The sequence below is a fragment of the Salmo salar genome, chromosome ssa14 (assembly GCF_905237065.1).
Source record: "Salmo salar chromosome ssa14, Ssal_v3.1, whole genome shotgun sequence".
In the NCBI taxonomy this organism is placed as follows: domain Eukaryota; kingdom Metazoa; phylum Chordata; class Actinopteri; order Salmoniformes; family Salmonidae; genus Salmo; species Salmo salar.
In genome coordinates this window covers 29,298,568-29,320,979 of record NC_059455.1, presented here as the reverse complement: position 1 = coordinate 29,320,979, position 22,412 = coordinate 29,298,568, and the positions used below count along the sequence as shown (strand labels likewise).

The 22,412-nt window shown below is 41.4% G+C and overlaps 2 protein-coding genes across 10 annotated transcripts in view; one reads left to right on the top strand and one right to left on the bottom strand.

The window, feature by feature from the left end:
• The window catches only part of LOC106569156 (receptor-interacting serine/threonine-protein kinase 1), a 20,590-nt gene extending 6,204 nt beyond the window's left edge, over positions 1 to 14,386 (top strand). The window contains exons 9-13 of one of the 3 annotated variants that reach the window (XM_045694176.1): positions 3,890 to 3,973; positions 7,408 to 8,046; positions 8,194 to 8,346; positions 8,788 to 9,083; positions 11,152 to 14,386. In XM_045694176.1, coding sequence (XP_045550132.1) covers positions 3,890 to 3,973; positions 7,408 to 8,046; positions 8,194 to 8,346; positions 8,788 to 9,083 — 1,172 coding nt within the window. In that variant the 3' untranslated portion in view covers positions 11,152 to 14,386. Of the gene's footprint in view, positions 1 to 3,889; positions 3,974 to 7,407; positions 8,047 to 8,193; positions 8,347 to 8,787; positions 9,084 to 11,147 lie in introns of all 3 variants that reach the window. The other 2 variants (XM_045694175.1, XM_014140193.2) reach the window with 2 other exon arrangements.
• A 4,397-nt stretch (positions 14,387 to 18,783) lies between these two features.
• The window catches only part of LOC106569157 (opsin-5), a 28,584-nt gene continuing 24,955 nt past the window's right edge, over positions 18,784 to 22,412 (bottom strand). For 2 of the 7 annotated variants that reach the window (XM_014140198.2, XM_014140197.2), the window contains exon 7: positions 18,785 to 20,524. In XM_014140198.2, the coding sequence (XP_013995673.2) occupies positions 19,805 to 20,524 (720 nt within the window). In that variant the 3' untranslated portion in view covers positions 18,785 to 19,804. Of the gene's footprint in view, positions 20,525 to 22,412 lie in introns of all 7 variants that reach the window. The other 5 variants (XM_045694173.1, XM_045694172.1, XM_014140199.2 and 2 more) reach the window with 4 other exon arrangements.

Genomic DNA, 22,412 nt, shown 5'->3' with positions numbered 1-22,412 from the left:
CAGGGGTCATTCAATTCAATATTCATCAATAATAAAAAAAGCAGTTTCTGGCTAAAGAAACAAGACTAACAAGGGAAATACATGAACTAATAGTACAGGTAGATTGCAATAAAAATGATAGTACAGAGATACAAAATAAGTTAGAGGAAAAACAAAAAGAACTTGAGGAACTTATTCAAGAACGATCTAATGTAATCTATTACAAAAATAAAGCAAACTGGATGGAATATGGAGAAAAATGCACCAAATTCTTCCTGAATCTCTAATACAGGAACACTAACAAAAACTCGTTACTGAAGACGGAGTCATCTATGAGTCTCCGAATTATATTTTAAAAGAGGAAGCTAATTATTTTAGGCAGATGTTTTCTTTTCCGTCTCATCCTCTCCCACTGAATGAAGATTACAGTAAGGAATTCTTTCCAAATAATATAAAAAAATGGGAAATTAACAAATGTACAGAAAGATCAGTGCGAAGGCCAAATGACAGAGGAAGAACTTTGAGGCTATTAAATCCTTTCAGTCTGGAAAAACCCCAGGGTTTGATGGCATACCGGTAGAGGTATATCAAGTATTTTTTGATATACTAAAAGCTCCATTGTTAGATTGTTTTAACTACTACTATAGAAATAGTAGTCTGTCAGGTACTCAGAAGGTAGGTCTGATTTCTCTATTATTAAAACAAGACCCAGATGGCAAATATAAAGACCCGGTCTATCTAAAATAAACTGGAGGCCCCTTACAATTCAATGTCGTGATGCAAAATGCATAGCACTCAGAATTAAAAGGGTGTTACCAGATATTGTTCATCCTGATCAGACAGGTTTTTTACATGGACGATACATTGGAGATAATATACGACAACTACTAGAAATAATAGAACCTTATGAATGGTATTTATAGCGGATTTTGAAGACTGGATTTTATTTATAAATGCCTGGATTTTTTCAATTTCGCTAATTCTCTTATAAAATGGGTAAAAAGTAATGTACAGCAACCCCAGGTGTAAAATAGTAAATAACGGCTACTTCTCAGAGAGTTTAGAATTGTGAAGAGGAGTTAAACAAGGGTGTCCGTGTCACCATATCTATTCGTTATGGCCATCGAAATGCTAGCTATTAAAATCAGATAGTCACACTTGTCGTAGTGATGAGACCAAAATGCAGCAGGGACATGTATACTCATCTTCTTTATTGACAGGAAAAGAAGGAAAAAAAACAAACAAACACGTATACAAAAATAACAAACCGATGAACGACAAAATAACAATCTTGAAGGCAACACAGCAATCCAAGAACAATCTCCCACAAACACTTAACCAAACACATACCCATATATAGGACTCTCAATCAGAGGCAACTAGAAAACACCTGCCTCCAATTGAGAGTCCAACCCCAATCAACTAGACATAGAAATACAACAGACTAGAAACCACATAGAAATACAAACATAGAACATAACCCCAAAAAACCTGGAATTAACTAAACAAACACCCTACTAAATAAATCACCACCCCGAACCACATAAACAAAATACCCTCTGCCACGTCCTGACCAAACTACAATAACAAATAACCCTTATACTGGTCAGGACGTGAACACAGATCCAATAACAACATTAGAGGATTAGAAATCCAAGGCTTAAAAACGAAGGTGTCCATGTATGCCGATGACTCAAGTTTTATGTTAAGTCCGCAAGCTAGATCCCTGCAATGTCTCATTAAAGATCTAGATAACTTTTCTGTACTCTCTGGACTAAAACCTAATTATGATAAGTGTACAATATTACGTATTGGATCCTTAAAAAAATACAACTTTTACATTACCTTGCAGCTTACCTATAAAATGGGCTGATGGTGAAGTAGACATACTCGGTATTCATATCACAAAAGATATAAATAAGCTCTCCACAATGAATTTCAATAGAAAACTTGTAAAAATAGACAAGATCCTGCAACCATGGAGAGGTAAATACCTGTCTATTTATGGAAAAAGTGCCCTGATTAACTCCTTAGTCATATCTCAGTTTATTCACTTACTTATGGCGCTGCCTACTCCTGATAATTCGTTTTTCAAATCATATGAGCAAAAATATTTTTGCTTGACATATTTACGCTAAACTAGACAAAATAACGAGCCTATCTATATAATGAATAGGGTGGGTTGAGATGATTAAATATAAAAACACTAAACCTCTCTAAAACTTCACTCGTTCAAAAGTTTTATTTGAACCCTAAATGGTTCAAGTAGATTAATAAGAAAAGCTCATCGATTGTTTAAAAATTGCCTTTTTGCCTTTGTGCAGATTGCCATGTCTCATTTTCGATTAATTGAAAATGATACTTTGAAAAAAGTATCTGTCTTTTTCAAACAAGCATTGCAGAGCTGGCTACAATTTCAATTTCATCCCCCTGAAAAGATAGAACAAATATTACAACAAATATTATGGCTGAACTCACATGTGCTCATTGATAAAATACCTGTATTTATGGGAAAGATGTTTGAAAAGGGTATTTTGTTCTTAAATGATATTGTAATGGTAGAGTTATGTCCTTCATGGAGTTATCAGAATTGTACGGTAAGGTCTGCTCAATCCAAGAGTACAACCAATTGATTACAGCATTGCCCCAAAAATGGAGGAGGCGGGTGGCAGGAGGTAGGGAACTGGTCTGTCTGACCAATATAAAGGATCAAACTGGCGGAGGAATAAAAATAGCATAAATAGGAAAGTATACCAGTTTCATTTGAGGACCAGGATGTTGACAACTGTGCCATACAGGGGCGGAAATCCCGGGGGGGACGGGGGGGACACGACCCCCCCATCCTTGGAAAATATGATTTGTCCCCCCCAATATATCACTGAAACATAACTGTAATTTAAATAATATTAATAATACGCAATGAAAGCAATTGTGCTGATTATAGACACTTAATAGCGCGTTTTTAAGTTTCAAAAGATTGCAACCCCCCCACCCTTTGCCTCACAATGTTTTGATCCACTGCCAGTTCCTTTGTTGGCAAGGTAACAGAGGGGTCGTATCTACTGTCTGAAAGGCACTCAATGAACGTAACTGACGTGAGGTTAATCCAGTCAATCGCGCACACACACTAGCTGAATATGCAGAGCTAGCGCGCAAATATTAACTATTAAGCTAGCTAGTACCTATTCCATTTATGTGGCCTCGTCAAAGATGGAATCTTTGCTATCGTCAATTTATTCCAAGATCAGCATGCAGATGATGTGAGTTAGTGCTTCAAAGTCCCTGCGATAAGGTTAGCGATAAACTGAAGTCCAAACTGAACAGAACTACACTCTCTTCTACCATTGTCTTAAATATATTTAATGGTCTCGTTGCAAAAGCTAAATTGTCGCAGGCGAACTTTTATTTATTTATTTTATTTCACCTTTATTTAACCCGGGTAGCAAAGATTATAGCAAACACCACTGAAACGGAATTGGTGCTCGCTAGCTTTGCAAATTCAGCTATTGTTGGAAGCCTGCCAATATGAAACAAACTATTAAAATTATAAAAGGTTGCAGCATATGTTGTGTAAATGGTGAACTCATACAGCTGTCAACTCTTGTCATTTTAATCCGTTTCACATTTGCTAGCTACCTTTTAGATCGAAGCCCAAATAGAATGATAAAAGATAAGATGATAGAAGCCCATCTCCTACTGTAAATAACCTACACACTGTGTGTGTGTGTAGCCAGCCAGCCAGCCAGGTAGAAAAATGGCAGAAAAATAAGACGGACATCAGAGTATTTTTCAGTACACCAAAACGCAAAGTAAGAACCCTAGTAGCCTAATATCTCAAAGACTAGTTGATAAAATGTTCATAAGAAAGAAATTAAATTCTAATGGAAATGTTTCACAATGATGTCATTAGGCAGAGCAGGCAACAGATGGCACACAGACAGCAGAGTTGGGGACAGATATGCAGGGACAGACTGGCAGAGACAGGGAGTCTCAGGTAAGTTTGTTGAGTCTTTGTTTGGCAACATTATGAAAGGTTCTCCATTTTTTTGACTTGTAAAATAGGAACATAATTGGAAAATGCCATGGATACCCCCACTCTCAACTTAAACTGGTGACTGAACTAAGATTTGTTAAAGGCAATGGTATTGCTGTTGTGATTAGTTGTGTAGTTTTGGGTACCGGTAGTTAGGAGTACGGCAAACACCTTATTTCTTTGGTTCCTCAATATACATTTACCATCTTACAATGTAGGCTATGTGTTACAGCACTACTTTTGGTGTCCCCCTCAGGAATTGCTCTTGAGAAAATTTTATGTAATTGTCCGCTCCAAAGTTGATATCAGATTTTCGCCCCTGGTGCCATACAGATGGCAAAATAGTTGGGAAGAGATTTTTGATGTACCGATTCCACAGTACAGGGTGTATGAGTTGATATATAAAACGACGCAAGATTCAAGACTTCGTGCTTCTCAGCTAAAATGATTACATAGAATTCTTGCCACCAACAAAATGTTGAATATTTGGGGCATAAAATCATCGAAGCTCTGCAGATTTTGTTGTGAGGATACAGATTCAATAGACCATTTACAGTGATCGAAAAAAGTATTTGATCTCCTGCTGATTTTGTACGTTTGCCCACTGACAAAGAAATGATCAGTCTATAATTTTAATGGTAGGTTTATTTGAACAGTGAGTGACAGAATAACAACAAAAAGAATCCAGATAAACACATGTCAAAAATGTTATAAATTGATTTGCATTTTAATGAGGGAAATAAGTATTTGATCCCTCTGCAAAACGTGACTTAGTACTTGGTGGCAAAACCCTTGTTGGCAATCAGAGGTCAGACGTTTCTTCTAGTTCGCCACCAGGTTTGCATACATCTCAGGAGGGATTTTGTCCCACTCCTCTTTGCAGATCTTCTCCAAGTTATTAAGGTTTCGAGGCTGACGTTTGGCAACTCGAACCTTCAGCTCCCTCCACAGATTTTCTATGGGATTAAGGTCTGGAGACTGGCTAGGCCACTCCAGGACCTTAATGTGCTTCTTCTTGAGCCACTCCTTTGTTGCCTTGGCCGTGTATTTTGGGTCATTGTCATGCTGGAATACCCATCCACAACACATTTTCAATGCCCTGGCTGAGGGAAGGAGGTTCTCACCCAAGATTTGACGGTACATGGCCCCGTCCATCGTCCCTTTGATGCGGTGAAGTTGTCCTGTCCCCTTAGCAGACAAACACCCCCAAAGCATAATGTTTCCACCTCCATGTTTGACGGTGGGGATGGTGTTCTTGGGGTCATATGCAGCATTCCTCCTCCTCAAAACACGGCGAGTTGAGTTGATGCCAAAGAGCTCCATTTTGGTCTCATCTGACCACAACACTTTCACCAGTTGTCCTCTGAATCATTCAGATGTTCATTGGCAAACTTCAGACGGGCATGTATATGTGCTTTCTTGAGCAGGGGGACCTTGCAGGCGCTGCAGGATTTCAGTCCTTCACGGCGTAGTGTGTTACCAATAGTTTTCTTGGTGACTATGGTCCCAGCTGCCTTGAGATCATTGACAAGATCCTCCCGTGTAGTTCTGGGCTGATTCCTCACCGTTCTCATGATCATTGCAACTCCACGAGGTGAGATCTTGCATGGAGCCCCAGGCCGAGGGAGATTGACAGTTCTTTTGTGTTTCTTCCATTTGCGAATAATTGCACCAACTGTTGTCACCTTCTCACCAAGCTGCTTGGCGATGGTCTTGTAGCCTATTCCAGCCTTGTGTAGGTCTACAATCTTGTCCCTGACATCCTTGGCGAGCTCTTTGGTCTTGGCCATGGTGGAGAGTTTGGAATCTGATTGATTGATTGCTTCTGTGGACAGGTGTCTTTTATACTGGTAACAAACTGAGATTAGGAGCACTCCCTTTAAGAGTGTGCTCCTAATCTCAGCTCATTACCTGAATAAAAGACACCTGGGAGCCAGAAATCTTTCTGATTGAGAGGGGGTCAAATACTTATTTCCCTCATTAAAATGCAAATCAATTTATAACATTTTTGACATGTGTTTTTCTGGATTTGTTTGTTATTCTGTCTCTCACTGTTCAAATAAACCTACCATTAAAATTATAGACTGATCATTTCTTTGTCAGTGGACAAACGTACAAAATCAGCAGGGGATCAAATACTTTTTTCCCTCACTGTATTTTGGTATTGCCCTCAGGTAGCCTGTTTCTGGTCTCAGGTTCAGGAATGGCTGAAAATGCATAGCATTGATCTAAAATTGACCCTAGAAATAGTACTGTTAGGAGATCTGGAGAGACCGGGTCAGTCAATTACTAATACTCTTAGTAAAAGTATTTATCTTCAACACGCAATCTGTAGATTCGATTAGATAGATTGAAATTGTACGTTAAACATCATAGCATAGTTGAAAGATATGTGTTGTGTAGAAACACGAAGTGGGTGGCCAGCAGAGATAGATGGGACGGGCTGAGGGTTGGTATGTGGAATTGGAGACAAGTGGGAGTGGAGTTGCTGTGTGAGAGCGAGAATGGTGGTCAAAAGGTAAAGGGGGAAAAAAGTCTAAATAAAACATTATAAAAGTACATTTGAATGACACTAAGTGGCAGTGTTTTTACAACTAATGCCGGTTTGCCTGAGGCTGATGCCGTGCAGGTGTTTGTACACATGCATACACACTCTCATTCAAATAAACACATACAAGAACACACACATACATCTAATAGTGCCAGACATGCACACAAACATAAAGTAGGCATTGCTGTTATGATTTCAGTTGTCCTTGATGTCCTTTGTTTTAAAATCTTTTTTTTTTTTGCATTGTTGTTTGCTGTTTTCTTCTGTCTTTTCCTTTTTTCTCTTTAGTTCATTCTCTTGGTTGTTAGTGTATTGGGGGGTTCTTGGGGGTGGGGAATGGAATTAATTGTATTTTTGTTTCTTTTTCCTGGGGGGGACTGTGGGAGGGGTCTCAAATGGTTGAGGGACAGCTATTGGGGAACTGTGGGGGGATCTTGGAGGGTTCTGGTTTCACAAGATTGTGATCATGAAAAAGGAAATTAAGACATTTTATATCACTATCATGCACACGCACTCTCACACATACGGATGGCTCTGTTGCAGAAAGACTGATACATGTTTGATAGTGTCTTGATGCTGTAGTGTTTGTCCTTCATGTTCTAATACTTTAATGTTACCCCTTCCTTGTGTATTTTGTAATAAATAAAAAAATAAAATCAAAAGACCTTTACTTGAGGTCTTTGCCCGTTTCTAGATTTTCCATTAAAATCTCTCATTCTCATCAATAATCAAACCATTTATACGACAAGTTATACACCTGGATCTTAATTTAGAATTCAGCTATTAAAAATGAACCCTCTACCCCTTCTCCCTATGGACCGACTGGCTCCCCTGCTGAGCTCAGACAGTGCTAGGGCTGTTCGTATAGAGGCTGGTCCAGTGGAGGCCTGCATCGAGGACCTGAACCTCTTCCTCCCCTGTGAGCACTCCCTTATCCAGCCAGATGGCCGGACCCTCAGCCCCGTCAGCACCACCTCGGGCATGGATCTCAAAATGGTCAACGAACTCTCAGCCCTGGAAGTCAAACTAGCCCAGCAGTTGGAATATCACAAATACGCCAGCTACAGCCGGATGGACCAGCTTGACTTCAGCCCCTTCCCTAATCCTCACCCTTCCACCCCACAGCGCCTCAGCTCACAGGACCCCACCGCCAACAGAGGGCTCCCCAAAACCCAGGCCGTCCAGCCCAGCAGCGTGGAGGTGAACCCCCACCTCCGTCTTTCTAGCCTAGGCATGTACAAGGCTGCGGACCCCTCAGGGGCCACCACACCCAGGCGCCAGCTTTCCAGCCACATGCCTGGGTCCTCCAGCAGCCCCTCTCTAAGCCAGGGCCAGTACTCCCCCCAGCAGCAGTATCCCTACGCCCAGTACAACCGCCTCCAGTCCTGGCCAGCCTACCCAGTGCCAGAGTCAGCTGCCCCAGACCTCACTGCAGGGCTGCGCCTGAACTCGGGTGCCAAGGTTAGATCTCCACAGGACCCAGGTAGGGGTGAAGGGCAGAGATTACAGTGCTTGATACCACTATTACCATTACTAAAGCTGATGCAGATTCCCCAATCAGCATGACAGCGATTTACCACTTCAATTAGAAAATCATTTATGAGAAACAGTGTGTGTGTGTGGGTTGCAGGAGGCCTGTTCATCCAGAATGCCAGAGGGATCCAGATAGGGAGCAACAACACACTCAGCATCAGGGACCACGAGTCTCACAGCAGGTCAGCCAGCTCTCTCTCCAATGGGGCAAACTCACACTCTCTACTCAAAGAGACCCTGCAGATGAACGGTAAGAATAGAATCCTGCAAAGAGGAGCCTACTTCCTGAAAATAGACATCTTCCTATTTTTCTATGTCATGTTTTCTACTTTTAGTCCCATATTTTGTATCTAGCCACAATATAAGGGTTCTTACATTGTTTGTTTACTGGAATGAATGGAACGGCGTCAAACACATTGCTTCCATGTGTTTAATACCATTCCATTTATGCCATACCAGCCATTTCAATGAGCCTGCCCTCCTCCATCTCTTCCCCCCAGCCTCCTCTGTTGGGTTTATAATTGGGTTGGATAGTTCAACTAAGACCATGGGGCATTTATAAGTGGTATTAGTAAATTGCTATGTATCATTAATTGACAGTAAATGATCAAAAACCCTTAAATATCACAGACAAGGGTCTTTAACTTCCATTTTACACAATATGTTCTGTTGTGTCCTGTCCCGTGTTCAGAGGACCAGGCAGTGACTGAAAAGCACCTTGATCTCCTGAGAGAAAACATTGGGAAGGAATGGAAGCGCTGCGCCCGTCGTCTGGGCCTGAGCGAGGTGGAGGTGGACACCATCGACCAGGACTACCATCGTGACGGGTTGCCTGAGAAGGTGCACCAGATGCTGGAACGCTGGAGGATGAAGGAGGGCTGTGTGGGCTGCACAGTGGGCCAGCTCTGCAGAGCACTGGAGAACTGTGTCAAAGTCGACCTGGTAAAGAAGCTTCTTCATGCCTGCAGGACCAATACTTCTCCATAGGTACAGTAGACTATCTATTCCAGTATCCCCTACCCCAGAGAGAGACTTTCTACTCCAGCACCCACCCACACCCTTACATTCCTGCCAACCAATGTAATGTTTGAGAGTTGTTAGTATTGAATTTTCCTGCCATTGGATATGAGTGTACAGGTTACACGGAACCCAAACCGGCTGCACGCGCATGCCATCATGCATACATTTATTTTGTCCCCCCACACCGAACGTGATCACGACACGCAGGTTCAAATATCAAAACAAACTCTGATCCAATTACATTAATTTGGGGACAGGTCGAAAAGCATTAAACATTTATGGCAATTTAGCTAGCTAGCTTGCACGTGCTAGCTAATTTGTCCCATTTAGCTAGCTTGCTGTTGCTAGCTAATTTGTCCTGGGATATAAACATTGAGTTGTTATTTTACCTGAAATGCACAAGGTCCTCTACTCCAACAATTAATCCACACATAAAAACGATCAACTGAATCGTTTCTAGTCATCTCTCCTCTCTTTTTCTTCTCTTGACTTTATATTTCGATTGGCAAGTTTCATAAATTAGGTGCATTACCGCCACTGACCTCGTTCGTCTTTCAGTCACCCACATGGGTATAACCAATGAGATGGCATGTGGGTACCTGCTTCTATAAACCAATGAGGAGATGGGAGAGGCAGGACTTGCAGCGTGATCTGCATCACAAATAGAACTGACTTCTATTTTAGCCCTTGGCAATGCAGACGCTCGTTGGCGCGCGCAAGCAGTGTGGGTGCAATAATTGAATAATATAGATTTCAAAATTTCTAAATAGATATATTTTTAAATATAACTAACTTCAAAGCCTGATTGCTAAGGTCATTTTAAGATGTCAGGCTTGAAAATCCATTCAGCCATTTTGGCACAGTGACTCACTACCCAAACCAGACGCAACTGGTTTTAAGTGGCAAAGAGACATCATATGATCTCCTACTGCTATCTAGTGGACAAACTGAGAATCAGACAGGGGATATATGGTATGGCAAATTGCATAAACACTGTGCTCCAATGGGAATTGGTCCATGTTTAGAGTGCCACCATTAGGTAAAAGTTTGGACAACATTTTTCTTAATTTTTTTTAGAATTCCTTTTGGGACAGTAATTGGTCGAATAAAAAACATGAGCTGGCGCACACCCATAGAAAATTATTTTATGTAGACGGCGAATAAACTATAAGCTATAAAAATAGAGTTGCACACTATATATAAACTCCCAGTAATTTATTGGGTGATTTCTTTTTATAGCTTTTGGAACAGTAATTGGTGACATATTTATCTCAAAACTAGACTTTCAAATCTCTTATTCCCCAAAATGGGGGACAATTGGGGGGACCCTCCGAAAATAAAAAGTACATTAAAGTTTTTGGGGTCTGCTGTATTTCAGGCTCTGTAGTAGTCACATTGTTTATGACACCTGTATCTGAATCCCACAGTTCTTACCTTTCTAACAGTACTACATGCGTTTGTAGGACTTATCATTTTGAAACTATAAATGTACTTTGAGGGTAGTATACAATAGTGTGTGTCATTTAGAAAATGCTACTAGAGGGGGTCAGAGTTTAACAGTTGATAGGCTACACTTGATTAAGGCTACATTATTGCATGCTAAATGTTTCTGATCAGTGATAGATGACCAAACAAATAAATGAGCTACCACCTTCACTTGCCCAGCCAGAGATCAATTCACCAAATATACAGTGACACAAAATCACATTGATTAATTATCAGTCACAGGCTTTTGGTAGGGAGTAGGACACTGTTCATACTGTATTTTTTTGGTATGTTACTTTTACCATAACATTCTTATTGAATACCCAGTTCTTTTTGAGTTAGCATTAAATATTGTACTCTCCCCTTTATTTTAGATTTGGACAAATAAACATTCTTTGGATATATCTGAATGTCTAACATCTGTTTGATGCTACATAGCCCTGTACAGCTTAAATAAATATCTTCTGTGAATCCATAAAGGCAGACAAATTTTGAGGCTTGATCTAAAAGATCCATATTTAATATTTGGTCCTTTATCCTGTGTAGGTAGACTGGCAATGGTGGGCTGTGGAAGCAGAGTGCTTGTGGCGAATGATCTTGTTCCGTCTGCAGTGTACGAAGATTTGCTGATACAGCACGTCTCCTGGAAAGACATGGTTGTGGTGTTACCATTTGACACTTTTTGTGGAAGGGACGTAGGGAAACACGCCTTTGGTTTGGTATCGGTGTCAACCGATTGGGACCTACAGTAAGTGTTTAGAGACAGACTAGTGTATTGTTTAGGGACAATGAGGGACATTAGGAGCTGCTTTTGAACGGAAAGATCAGTCAACATCTGGGGGGGGCTGCAGAAAGTGTCTTAGAAGAGCAGTTCTTACACATGATGTATTGTTGTGTATGGGAGATTGAGGAGAATTGCACCATTCAATCCTTCTCATATACAACTTTACATTTACTGTCTCTAAGCGCAACCCCCTTCATCTCAAAAACCTATATGTAAACCTCCCCCAGCCCATTGATTTTGACAGATCATTCTTGTCAATTTTTGTAGACGTGTCTTTGCATTGTGTTTTGAGAATCTGCAGAGAGAAGAATGAAATGGTTGTGTCATTACTATTGTCTTGATTTTATACCTTTCAGTGTCCCTTGCTTGTTTTTGTCCCACAATCTTGTTGCACTCCATAATTGCAAGGTGTCCCCTCCCTCATGCCGCCGCTTTGGGGTATTTTCAGCAGGGCCTGTGGAAGGACTCCAAGTAACCTGAGTTTTACAAAGAGAAAAAAGGTAAGAAGAGAACAGGGGTAGTACACTAAATTGATCACATGGACTGGAAGGTACTCTGTGGTCCTCAGGCTACATACACCTGTAACCCCATAACACAAACAATATCCAATTCATGCTTACTGTAAATGTAGCTATTTTAGCTGTCAGCTTGTAAATATTTTTGCCAACTTACCTTCACCTTGTGCAGAGCTTGAGGTTGGAATCACATGCTGGGGGAATCAGATTATGTAGCTTACCATACCTAACATGGACATTGCAATATTGTCAACTTGCTGTTAGCTAGTTAGCATCACTAAATTGGCAGCAAGATTGCTAGCCAGCTGAGAACCAACCATAAACAATTTATACACATTCATCATTACTACCAACACACCGACAGTGAGTTGGTTATATCGGCAATTCTATTTGGCTACCAGATTGAGTTAGTCTTATTTGCTAACGTTTGCTATCTTACGTTAGCCAACATTAGTTAGATAGAACGAACAGACAAACATGTTTACTCTGCTGAAGCTAGCTACAAGTCTAGCAGTGACTACCAGGACTGTAACGTTAGCTAACGTAGCTAATTTACCTAGTCCAGCTAACATTACGTATAATCATTGTAAATGATATCATAAATGGCACTGGTGGAGTTATGTCACACATGCAGATAACAAAAATATATGGAAATGTCTGCTCCACTCAAAATTACAAGCAACTAATTGCAGCATCACCATAAAAATGGAAGAGGCAATTGGGAGGGGGAGAAAGTAAGGAACTTGTCTGTCGGCCCTGCATTAAAAGACCAAAATTGGTTAAAGAAAATTGTGATAAATCAAAAATGTATACCAGTTTCATTTGAGGACTTTTTTTATTTATTTTTTTACAGTTGTGCTGTATAGATTGCAAAATAGTTGGGAAGAGATTTTTACTGTACCGATTCTATGGCACATGGTTTAGGAACTGATACACAAAACAATGCTGGATTCAAAACAGAGTTTTTCAATTTCAATTATTTTACAAAATTCAACCAATAGAATGTTATATATATATATATATATATATAGATTTTGCTGCGAAGAGGCAGAATCATTAGATCATTTATTTTGGTACTGTCCATTTGTAGCTTGTTTTTGGTCTCAGGAAAAAAATAAATGTATGAAATTAATTGAAATGTATGCATTCACTACTGTAAGTCGCTCTGGATAAGAGCGTCTGCTAAATGACTAAAATGTAAATGTAAAAAAAATGAATGGCTGAAGAATTGCAACATTTACCTGGAGCTTTTATAGCACTGCTGGATGATTTTAAAAAGCTATAGTCAAATCAATAACATTAACACTCTTAGCAAAAATGTTTCTTTAATTTACAATCTGTAGAAACTATGAGAATAGAAAGGTTATGGCAAATAGAAATCAAAACTGGATGGTGTTCAGAAATAGATGGGAGGGGTTGAGTGGAGCTGAAGGGTGGGACTAAAAATAAGATAAATGTAAAATATTGTGTGCGTAAAATGTACATAGTATGTATAACATGGAAGTAGAAGCCTAAGTGTTGTTGTCCATTCGTTTACTCCAATTAGGGGAGGGGTGGTAGGGTTAGGGAAAAATAAAGGAAAATATATTTGTAAATATTTGATATATACTGTATATTTACAAAAAATATATGGGGAATTGGAAATGATGCAGACAATTACTTTGATGGAAGCCACAATCTATATGCAATATTAAAGCTGATCAACCCACAATTAAAAAAATAAAAAACATTAAGAATGGTATCGCATTACTTCTCAGCTGATGTGTAAAATCCATTCAGCCTGAAAATCCCTCTGATAATCTTTGCTCACCATAAGCATCATAGCCGCATACCATTGACAGCATCTGGTTAAATCTCTGGTAGGTAGAACGGTAAAAAATAAATAATTTTTGCGTTTGTTTGTAATTAGCACAGCCAGACACACCACATGGGCATGATGAAACGTTAGCGGAAAAATAAACAAAATAATCCCTAGAGAAGTTCTGATATTACTATGTTTTGGTTTGTTTGAAGTAAACAACACCATGAACCAAGTTCGTGGGCATGCCCCATTTACCGAACTTTGTGGTTCACTATGAGCAGTTGAATACACAGGAAGTCACGGACTACAAAAAGAAAACCAGCCACGTCACGGACACCGACGTCACGCTTCCAGACATACTAAACACCTTCTTTGCCCGCTTTGACGATAATACAGTGCCACCGTCGCGGCCCGCTAACAAGGACTGCCCCCCCCTCCTTCTCGGTGGCTGACATGAGTAAAACATTTAAACATGCTAACCCTCGCAAGGCTGCTGGCCCAGACGGCATCCCTAGTCTCATCAGAGCACGCGCAAAGCAGCTGGCTGGTGTGTTTATGGACATATTCAATCGCTCCCTATCCCAGTCTGTTGTCGCCACATGCTTCAAGATGGCTACCACTGTTCCTGTACCCAAGAAGGCAAAGAACTGAACTAAATGACTACCGCCCCATAGCACACACTTCTGTCATCATGAAGTCCTTTGAGAGACTAGTCAAGGATCATGTCACCTCCACCTTACCGGCCACTCTAGACCCACTTCAGTTTGCATACCGCCCCAACAGGTCCACAGACGATGCAATCACCATCGCACTGCACTATCCCATCTGGACAAAAGGAATACCTATGTAAGAATGCTGTTCATTGACTACAGCTCAGCATTCAACACCATAGTACCCTCCAAGCTCATCATCAAGCTGGAGGCCCTGGCTCAACCCCGCCCTGTGCAATTGGGTCCTGGACTTCCTGACGGGCCGCCCCTGATGGTGAAGGTAGGACACCTCCACTTCACTGACCCTCAACACTGGGGCCCCATAAGGGTATGTGCTCAGCCCCCTCCTGTACTCCCTGTTCACCCATAACTGTGTGGCCATGCACGCCTCCAACTCAATCATCAAGTTTGCAGACGACACAACAGTAGTGGGCTTGATTACCAACAACTACGTGACACCCTACAGGGAGGAGGTGAGGGCACTCAGAGTGTGGTGTCAGGAAAACAACCTCTCACTCAACTTCAACAAAACAAAGGAGATAATCGTGGACTTCAGGAAACAGCAGAGGGAGCACCCCCCTATCCACATCGACGGGACAGCAGTGGAGAAGGTGGAAAGTTTGAAGTTCCTCGGCGTACACATCACAGACAAACTGAAATGGTCCACCCACACACAGTGTGGTGAAGAAGGCGCAACAATTTGGCTTGTCACCCAAAACCCTGAAACTTTTACAGATGCACAATCGAGAGCATCCTGTCGGGCTGTATCACAGCCTGGTACGGCAACTGCACAGCCCTCAACCGCAAGGCTCTCCAGAGGATGGTGCGGTGTGCACAATGCATCACCAGGGGCAACTACCTGCCCTGCATGACACCTACAGCACCCGATGTCACAGGAAGGCCAAAAGATCAAGGACATCAACCATTCGAGCCACTGCCTGTTCACACCGCTACTATCCAGAAGGCGAGGTCAGTACAGGTGTATCAAAGCTGGGACCGAGAGACAGCTTCTATCTCAAGGCCATCAGACTGCTAAACAGCAATCACTAACTCAGAGAGGCTGCTGCCTACATTGAGACCCAATCACTAGTCACTTTATACAATGCCACTCTAAATATTGCAACTTTAATAATGTTTACATATCTTACATTACTTATATCACATGTATTACAGTATTTTATACTATCTATTGCACCTTGCCTATGCCGCTCGGCCATCGCTTATCCATATACTTACATGTACATATTCTCATTCACCCCTTTAGATTTGTGAGTATTAGGTAGTTGTTGGGGAATTGTTAGATTAAGTGTTAGATATTACTGCACTGTCGGAACTAGAAGCACAAGCATTTCGCTACACTTGCATTAACATCTGCTAACCATGTGTATGTGACAAATAAAATTTGATTTTGAAGTTGAAACTGGTCCTATCTGGCTGGCCGGCCGACCCTATCTGGCTCGCCGACCTGTCTTATCTTGCCGGCCGAATGGTCCAATCTGGCTACTACATGAGGGAAGAGCAAAATCCACTTTTTAAACTGTATCACAACTGGCCGTGATTGGGAGTCCCAGCGTCATCCGGGTTTGGCCGGTGTAGGTCGTCATTGTAAATAAGAATTTGTTCTTAACTGACTTGACTAGTTAAAAAGGTTCAATTAAAAATAAAATAAGCTACATAACATGCTAATAAAATGTTCTGATCAGCTAATATATGAGCCAGCTAGAATAAAGATGATCTTGAACACCCACCTCAATTTAGCTAACATTTCGCCAGGCTAATTATGACCAAATATCCAAAAGGAGATTCGGTGAAAAATCAATCAAACGTCAGATTTCGGTTATCAAGATGTCTGCATGCTTGTCTCAAAGCAGCACGATGGTGCTGGCCCAACCAAAACGGTGCTGAGGTAACCGCACACGACTTTGCTGTAAATTAGTATATTGGTTGGATATGACTTTGGGAGTTTTAGTAAGCAACAATTTGATACATGCCTTCAATTGCATTAGCCTACTTTATTCCAATATTGTCATCCTTCACTTGACTATAACGAAAGTGAGTTTCTCGCTCTGCGTTTTTTCTTGGCACAATGGCTGTTTCCTCGTCTCCTCACTCTGCTGCCACTCGCCTCTGCCGCATTGTTCTCAACAAAAGTTTAAAATCAATATACTGTTTTCTAGAAAATCAGGCTTTTTTCCCCAGGTTCGGGCTCATTTATTTTATGTAATGTCGGACCGGGGCCCTGGCTGCATTCAACTCACCGGGCTTGGTTCGGACTGGACAAAAAAAATCAGGCCAGATGAGAACTCTACTAAAAAGGTGTCTAATCTTAATTTGTGCCAGTTCGCTACAGCAAGAAAATCATTCAGCAAAAAAAAAAAAAAAAGAATTATTGTGTGGCTTATAATTAATGGATTTATTTTTTATTTTTATCAGCACCAAAGGAGTGGAATTTTGTCATAATTCTGCCAGTATAATTGACCTTGGTCTAGGAGAGCTACATGGTTTGCAGTCAGTGCACATAGAAATAATATGAACTAATTCTATGGGTGTGCAGCCATTTGTTCTAGCCCAGCACCAACGCACTCTGATTTAAACTAATCATGCATCATTCAAATTAGAGACGTTGATTATTTGGGTCAGCATTAGTACAAAATTACACCATGTAAAGTAGCTTTCCAAGAACAGAACAGACAAGTAGACAGACATCCTGTGTACAACAAGCATGTGACCAATATAGACGTTGTTGCTGTCGCCCTGCTCTCTGCTAGAGGACAGTAGACTATGTATTCCCTGCCAGGTTCCTTTCATAATCATGGCGCACTAGCCGCATTAGAGGACTCCAACCTTACACTCTTTATCCAGATACAGCTGCCAGGCAGTAATTAGATTATCCATCCAGGGACGTTTTTTTTCTCCCAGTGTACGGCAAATGAAACATGAATGCTTATGAATTGAGGCAATTACCTATTCGACAGATTAAAGGTCCTACCAATGAGCCACTGTTATTAAATCCTGTCTCTAGGCTAGTTTAAATTAATTGTTGTAGTGTGTTTGTAATTCAGATCAGGAGTCATGCATTGCAGGTCTATTTCTGCCATAGCCTTTCCTGCAGTCAAATGGCCTCATGGGTGGAAAGTTATTCATATTTTAACACTGAAAAAAGTGTTTCTATGTCAAACAGTTTTGTTTTATTTGAGTCTTCTGTGATATATAAAGTATATACACAAGTGTAATATCGGGATGCAAACTCAAAATTGAATACATTTCAACTCTATATATGACATGGTACAGGAGTTATTTTTTGTAAGCCCATAACCATGTGTGTGAGGTGTATACTTTTGTTTCAAATTAGATTTTTTAAGACTACCAAGAAAAACTGTGACCCTTATTTAGTACACTGCAGTAAAAGGTTATTGTCTGCTATTGGACATGCTTGTCAGTGAATGTGCATTGGTGCGTGTTGGCATGTGTTTTTACTCGTATGTGTGTGAGAGGTATCTCAAAAAGAGCTGGTGGTGGCACTTTTCACTGTCTTGTTAAATAAAGTCTGTTCCAGGAGGGTGAGTTGTCATAATTATGCTCACATCTGAAGCAATCTAGTGGTTTGTAGTCCATGACTCACTAAACACACCTCAGTCCTTGTAGTGAAGAAAACATTTATAATACTGGAAATGAATTTTTGCATGATAGTGTTAAATAATATTTAAAGAAACAAAACATTAACGTTAAATGTGGATCTCCCATTCTACATTACATTGTGACAAGATTGTTTTTCCTGGCCCCGCCCCTAATGACGAACGCGTGTGTCCAGACAGCAATAACAGAACAGGACTTGGGTAGAGCCTAGATTAACTAGTTTGCCTAGGCAGCAACAACAGAAACTTGGGTAGAGCCCAGATTATGAAATAGTTTGCTCAGACAGCAAAATAAACTTGGGTAGAGCCCAGATGCATGAGATTCGAAGACCATAAAGTTGCTGTGTTTAAGAAGCTTCTCCTCGGGGGTCAGACTCACCCAATCCCAGATCTATCCAACCCCAGTGGACCAACTCTAACCACCACATGGCTGCTGCTGTGAAAAACTGTTTTAATTGAATGTTTTAAAAAGGTTTAGGGTTAAGTAAGCGATAAGATCAACACATTGTTTAAAGACATTGATTTGTTGTTTCGTGGCAACCTTCCCATATTGTAATACTAACATTCTAATCAAGGCTGGAGCCTGTTGGTTTTATGAATTCCCTTTGCAAACAGGAGAAAATTAATCTCTGCATGAATGACTGATGAATAGATCAGCAAATGCAAACGTGGATTAGCGTCGGTTCTCCACCCAATAATTACATCCATCAATTTTAAGGTTGTTTAAATCAACATTGTTTCAATTGCACCCAAATGATTCACTCTAACCAAGACTACAAAACAATTATATTTTTATCTTTGCATCATTATATTCTCAAATAGGAGGTTAGTAATTAAATGAATGATTAAAACACCAGATTTCAATAGTTACCCAGAGAGAGAAAGTGCATGGCAAAGTTAGTTCAGTTGTGGAAAACGGGAGGAAGGTTCAATTGCTCTGTAACGGGATTGGAGGGAATCGACAGCGTGTAGATATTTTTTGGGGACCTGTGTGATGGAAGACATCCCATGCATATTTAACAACCAGTTCTCACACACAATGAGTCAATACCAGAAAACACATGTTTCTGCTTGTTTTGTCCTCCCCACTCTCATCGTTCACTTTGAATATCTACAGTTGCTCAATTTGTATTTGTTTAATTGCCTTGCTCACGCTCTCCCCTCTGTGTTGCACTTTTATACACAGTTGTTGAATTAGTTGTTTTATTGTTGAGTGAGTAGCGAATTCACTCGTCTATTGTCATCTCTTAAAGTATCAGTATATACAGCTGTTTGATTATCTCTCTCATCTCTTTTATACATCCAGACAACAATGTAGTTTCATGTGGAGTAAAGCCACACTGTACTAAACCAACCTGTTATCTACATTAGAAATCCAGCATCCATGTACCTGCATTAGCAAAGTGTAAACAATGGTTCGAATTGGGGTGTAGAGGAAGTTGGACTGATGTCAAAGTTGGTTGGGATTTCCATCGTCATGTGTCCAACCAATTATTACCGCACACAGAAAACAGTATTGTACCTGTGGTTTTCTTCCCAATCCATCAGGTCCTTCACTTCTGTTCCACTGTAATCTCTTTCAGCCCACATGAATCCCTGAGGGACAACCCAGGTTTTTAATAAGTAGTATGTTTTAACAAAGAGTCACTGTCTATCTTGACAGATAAACATATTTTAAATTACGGAATTTATTTATATATCAACTGCAAAATATATACCAGAGATGTAAAAAAATAAAACCAGAATGAATATAACATTTTAGGGCCAGGCAACTTTAGCGTGTCCCGGCACCATCTCCAAGTTGATCTGAAGGTTGTCGATCTCCGAGGTCCTTTTGCCGTGCATGGTGGCTCGCAGGGACTTCTTATGACACGCTTCCTGCTTTTTCTGCTGCCGCCTCTGCATCTGTTTTTGTGTCATCGACTGCAGCTGGGGCTCTGAGAGCTGATCCTGAGGTGCGTAAACGTTGGCTGAGGAGCTGGGGATGTTGGTGCCACCATGGCAACCTCTGGGGTAGTGTCTGAAGCACTCGAAGGCGTCGCTGCACTTCTCGCAGGCGTCGCTGCACTTCTCGCAGGCGCTAGTGCAACCTCTGGACCCGGCGAGGGCTTGGTGGGCGGACGAGGTGGGGGAACAGGACTGGCCGTGGCCCGGACGTCTGCAGAACGATTGGAGGCCGACCCGGACCACGGAGTGGGAGTGGCACTTCCCCACAGCGCCCTGGGAGCAGGAGCACAGGCAGCCCTTCAGAAAGGCCCTGTGAAGGCTCACTAGGTCTCGGTACATCACCCTGCGGAAGTTGGGCCTGAGAAGCAGGTAGATGATGGGGTTGTAGATGGTGGAGGACTTGGCAAACATGGCAGGCACGGCGAAAGCCAAAGGTGGGATGTTATCCATGTGTCCAAAAGCTGCCCACATCGACACCACGGCATAAGGGCTCCACGCTGCGAAGAAACCGATACAGACAGCGACACTCAGCTGGAGAAGAAAAAAATGGAAAAGAAAAGGGGGGGAAGGAAAGAGAGCACAAATGTAAACAGTTCAACAAGGTCTATTGGCAGATTCCACTCCACACCCAACTGGCTGACTCCCGAGGATTAAGTGATTCAAACAGGCCATTGAGATTCTTTTAACGTCAAGGTTTAAAGCAAGGGACATCAGAGCCTACCTGACTGCCATTGATTGGATGGAGAGAGTAAAACAAATATATAGGTGAAGCGTTTTTGTATGGATCACGGCATGGGTTGCTGAGGAGTATTTTTCACCCCTAATAAAAGGCCTAGTTCACAGATTTTGAAAAAAAAAATGTAAACGCTTTGAGGGTGAGCAGTCAATAAGTTTTGCGTTCAGCCAGTGTGTTACTCTGGCTCAATTTATTTTGATTCTACATTTCCATATTGGAAATTCTTTTTTTTCCTTTGGCTCATTCCAAGGGGAGGAGAGTTATAGAAGCATGTGAGTTTCAAAACTTGAGAACTTTAGACAACTATAAAAATATATATAAATGTAAAAAAATAAAAAACACACACACAGTGCATTCAGACGACCTTGACTTTTCACATTTTGTTGTTATAGCCTTATTCTAAAATGGATAAAATATCCCCCCAATCATCTACACACATTACCCAATAATGACAAAGCAAAAGCAGGTTTCGATTTTTTTTGTTGCAAATGTATAAAATAAAATAAAAAAGCGGAAATACCCAGACCCTTTGCTATGAGACTCGAAATTGAGCTCAGGTGCATCCTGTTTCCATTGATCATCCTTGAGATGTTTCTACAACCTGTGGTAAATTCAATTGATTGGATATGATTTGGAAAAAGGCACAAACACCTGTCTATAAGGACACACAGTTGACAGTTCATGTCAGAGCAAAAACCAAGCCATGAGGTCGAAGGAATTGTCCTCAGAGCTCCGAAATAGGATTGTGTCGAGGCACAGATCTGGGGAAGGGTACCAAAAAATGTCTGCAGCATTGAAGGTCCGCAAGAACACAGTGGCCTCCATCATTCTTAAATGGAAGAAGTTTGGAACCACCAAGACTCACCCTAGAGCTGGCTGCCAGGCCAAACTGAGCAATCAGGGGGAGAAGGGCCTTGGTCAGGGAGGTGACCAAGAACCCGATGGTCACTGACAGAGCTTCAGAGGTCCTCTTTGGAGATGGGAGAACCTTCCAGAAGGACAATCGACTCTGCAACACTCAACCAATCAGGCCTTTATGGTAGAGTGGCCAGACGGCAGCCACTCCTCAGTAAAAGGCACATGACACCCACTTGGAGTTTGCCAAAAGGCACCTAATGGACTCTCAGACCATGAGAAACAAGATTCTCTGGTCTGATGAAACAAAGATTGAACACTTTGGCATGAATGTCAAGCGTCACGTCTGGAAGAAACCAGGCACCATCCCTACGGTGAAGCATGGTGGTGGCATCATGTTTTTCAACAGCTGCAGGGACTGGGAGGCTAGTCAGGATCGAGGGAAAGATGAATGGAGCAAAGTACAGAAAGATCCTTGATGAAGTCCTGAGTGCCCTGGAGCAGGTTCTCAGACTGGGGCGAAAGTTCACCTTCCAACAGGACAACAACCCTAAGCACACATCCCAGACAACGCAGGAGTGGCTTCGGGACAAGTCTCTGAATGTCCTTGAGTGGCCCAGCCAGAGCCCAGATTCAAACATCTCTGGAGAGACCTGAAAATAGCTGTGCAGCAACGCTCCCCATCCAACCTGAGAGCGCTTGATAGGATCTGAAGAGAAGAATGGGATAAACTCCCAAATACAGGTATCCCAAGCTTGTAGCGTCATACCCAAGAAGACTCAAGGCAGTAATCACTGCCAAAGGTGCTTCAACAAAGTACTGAGTAAA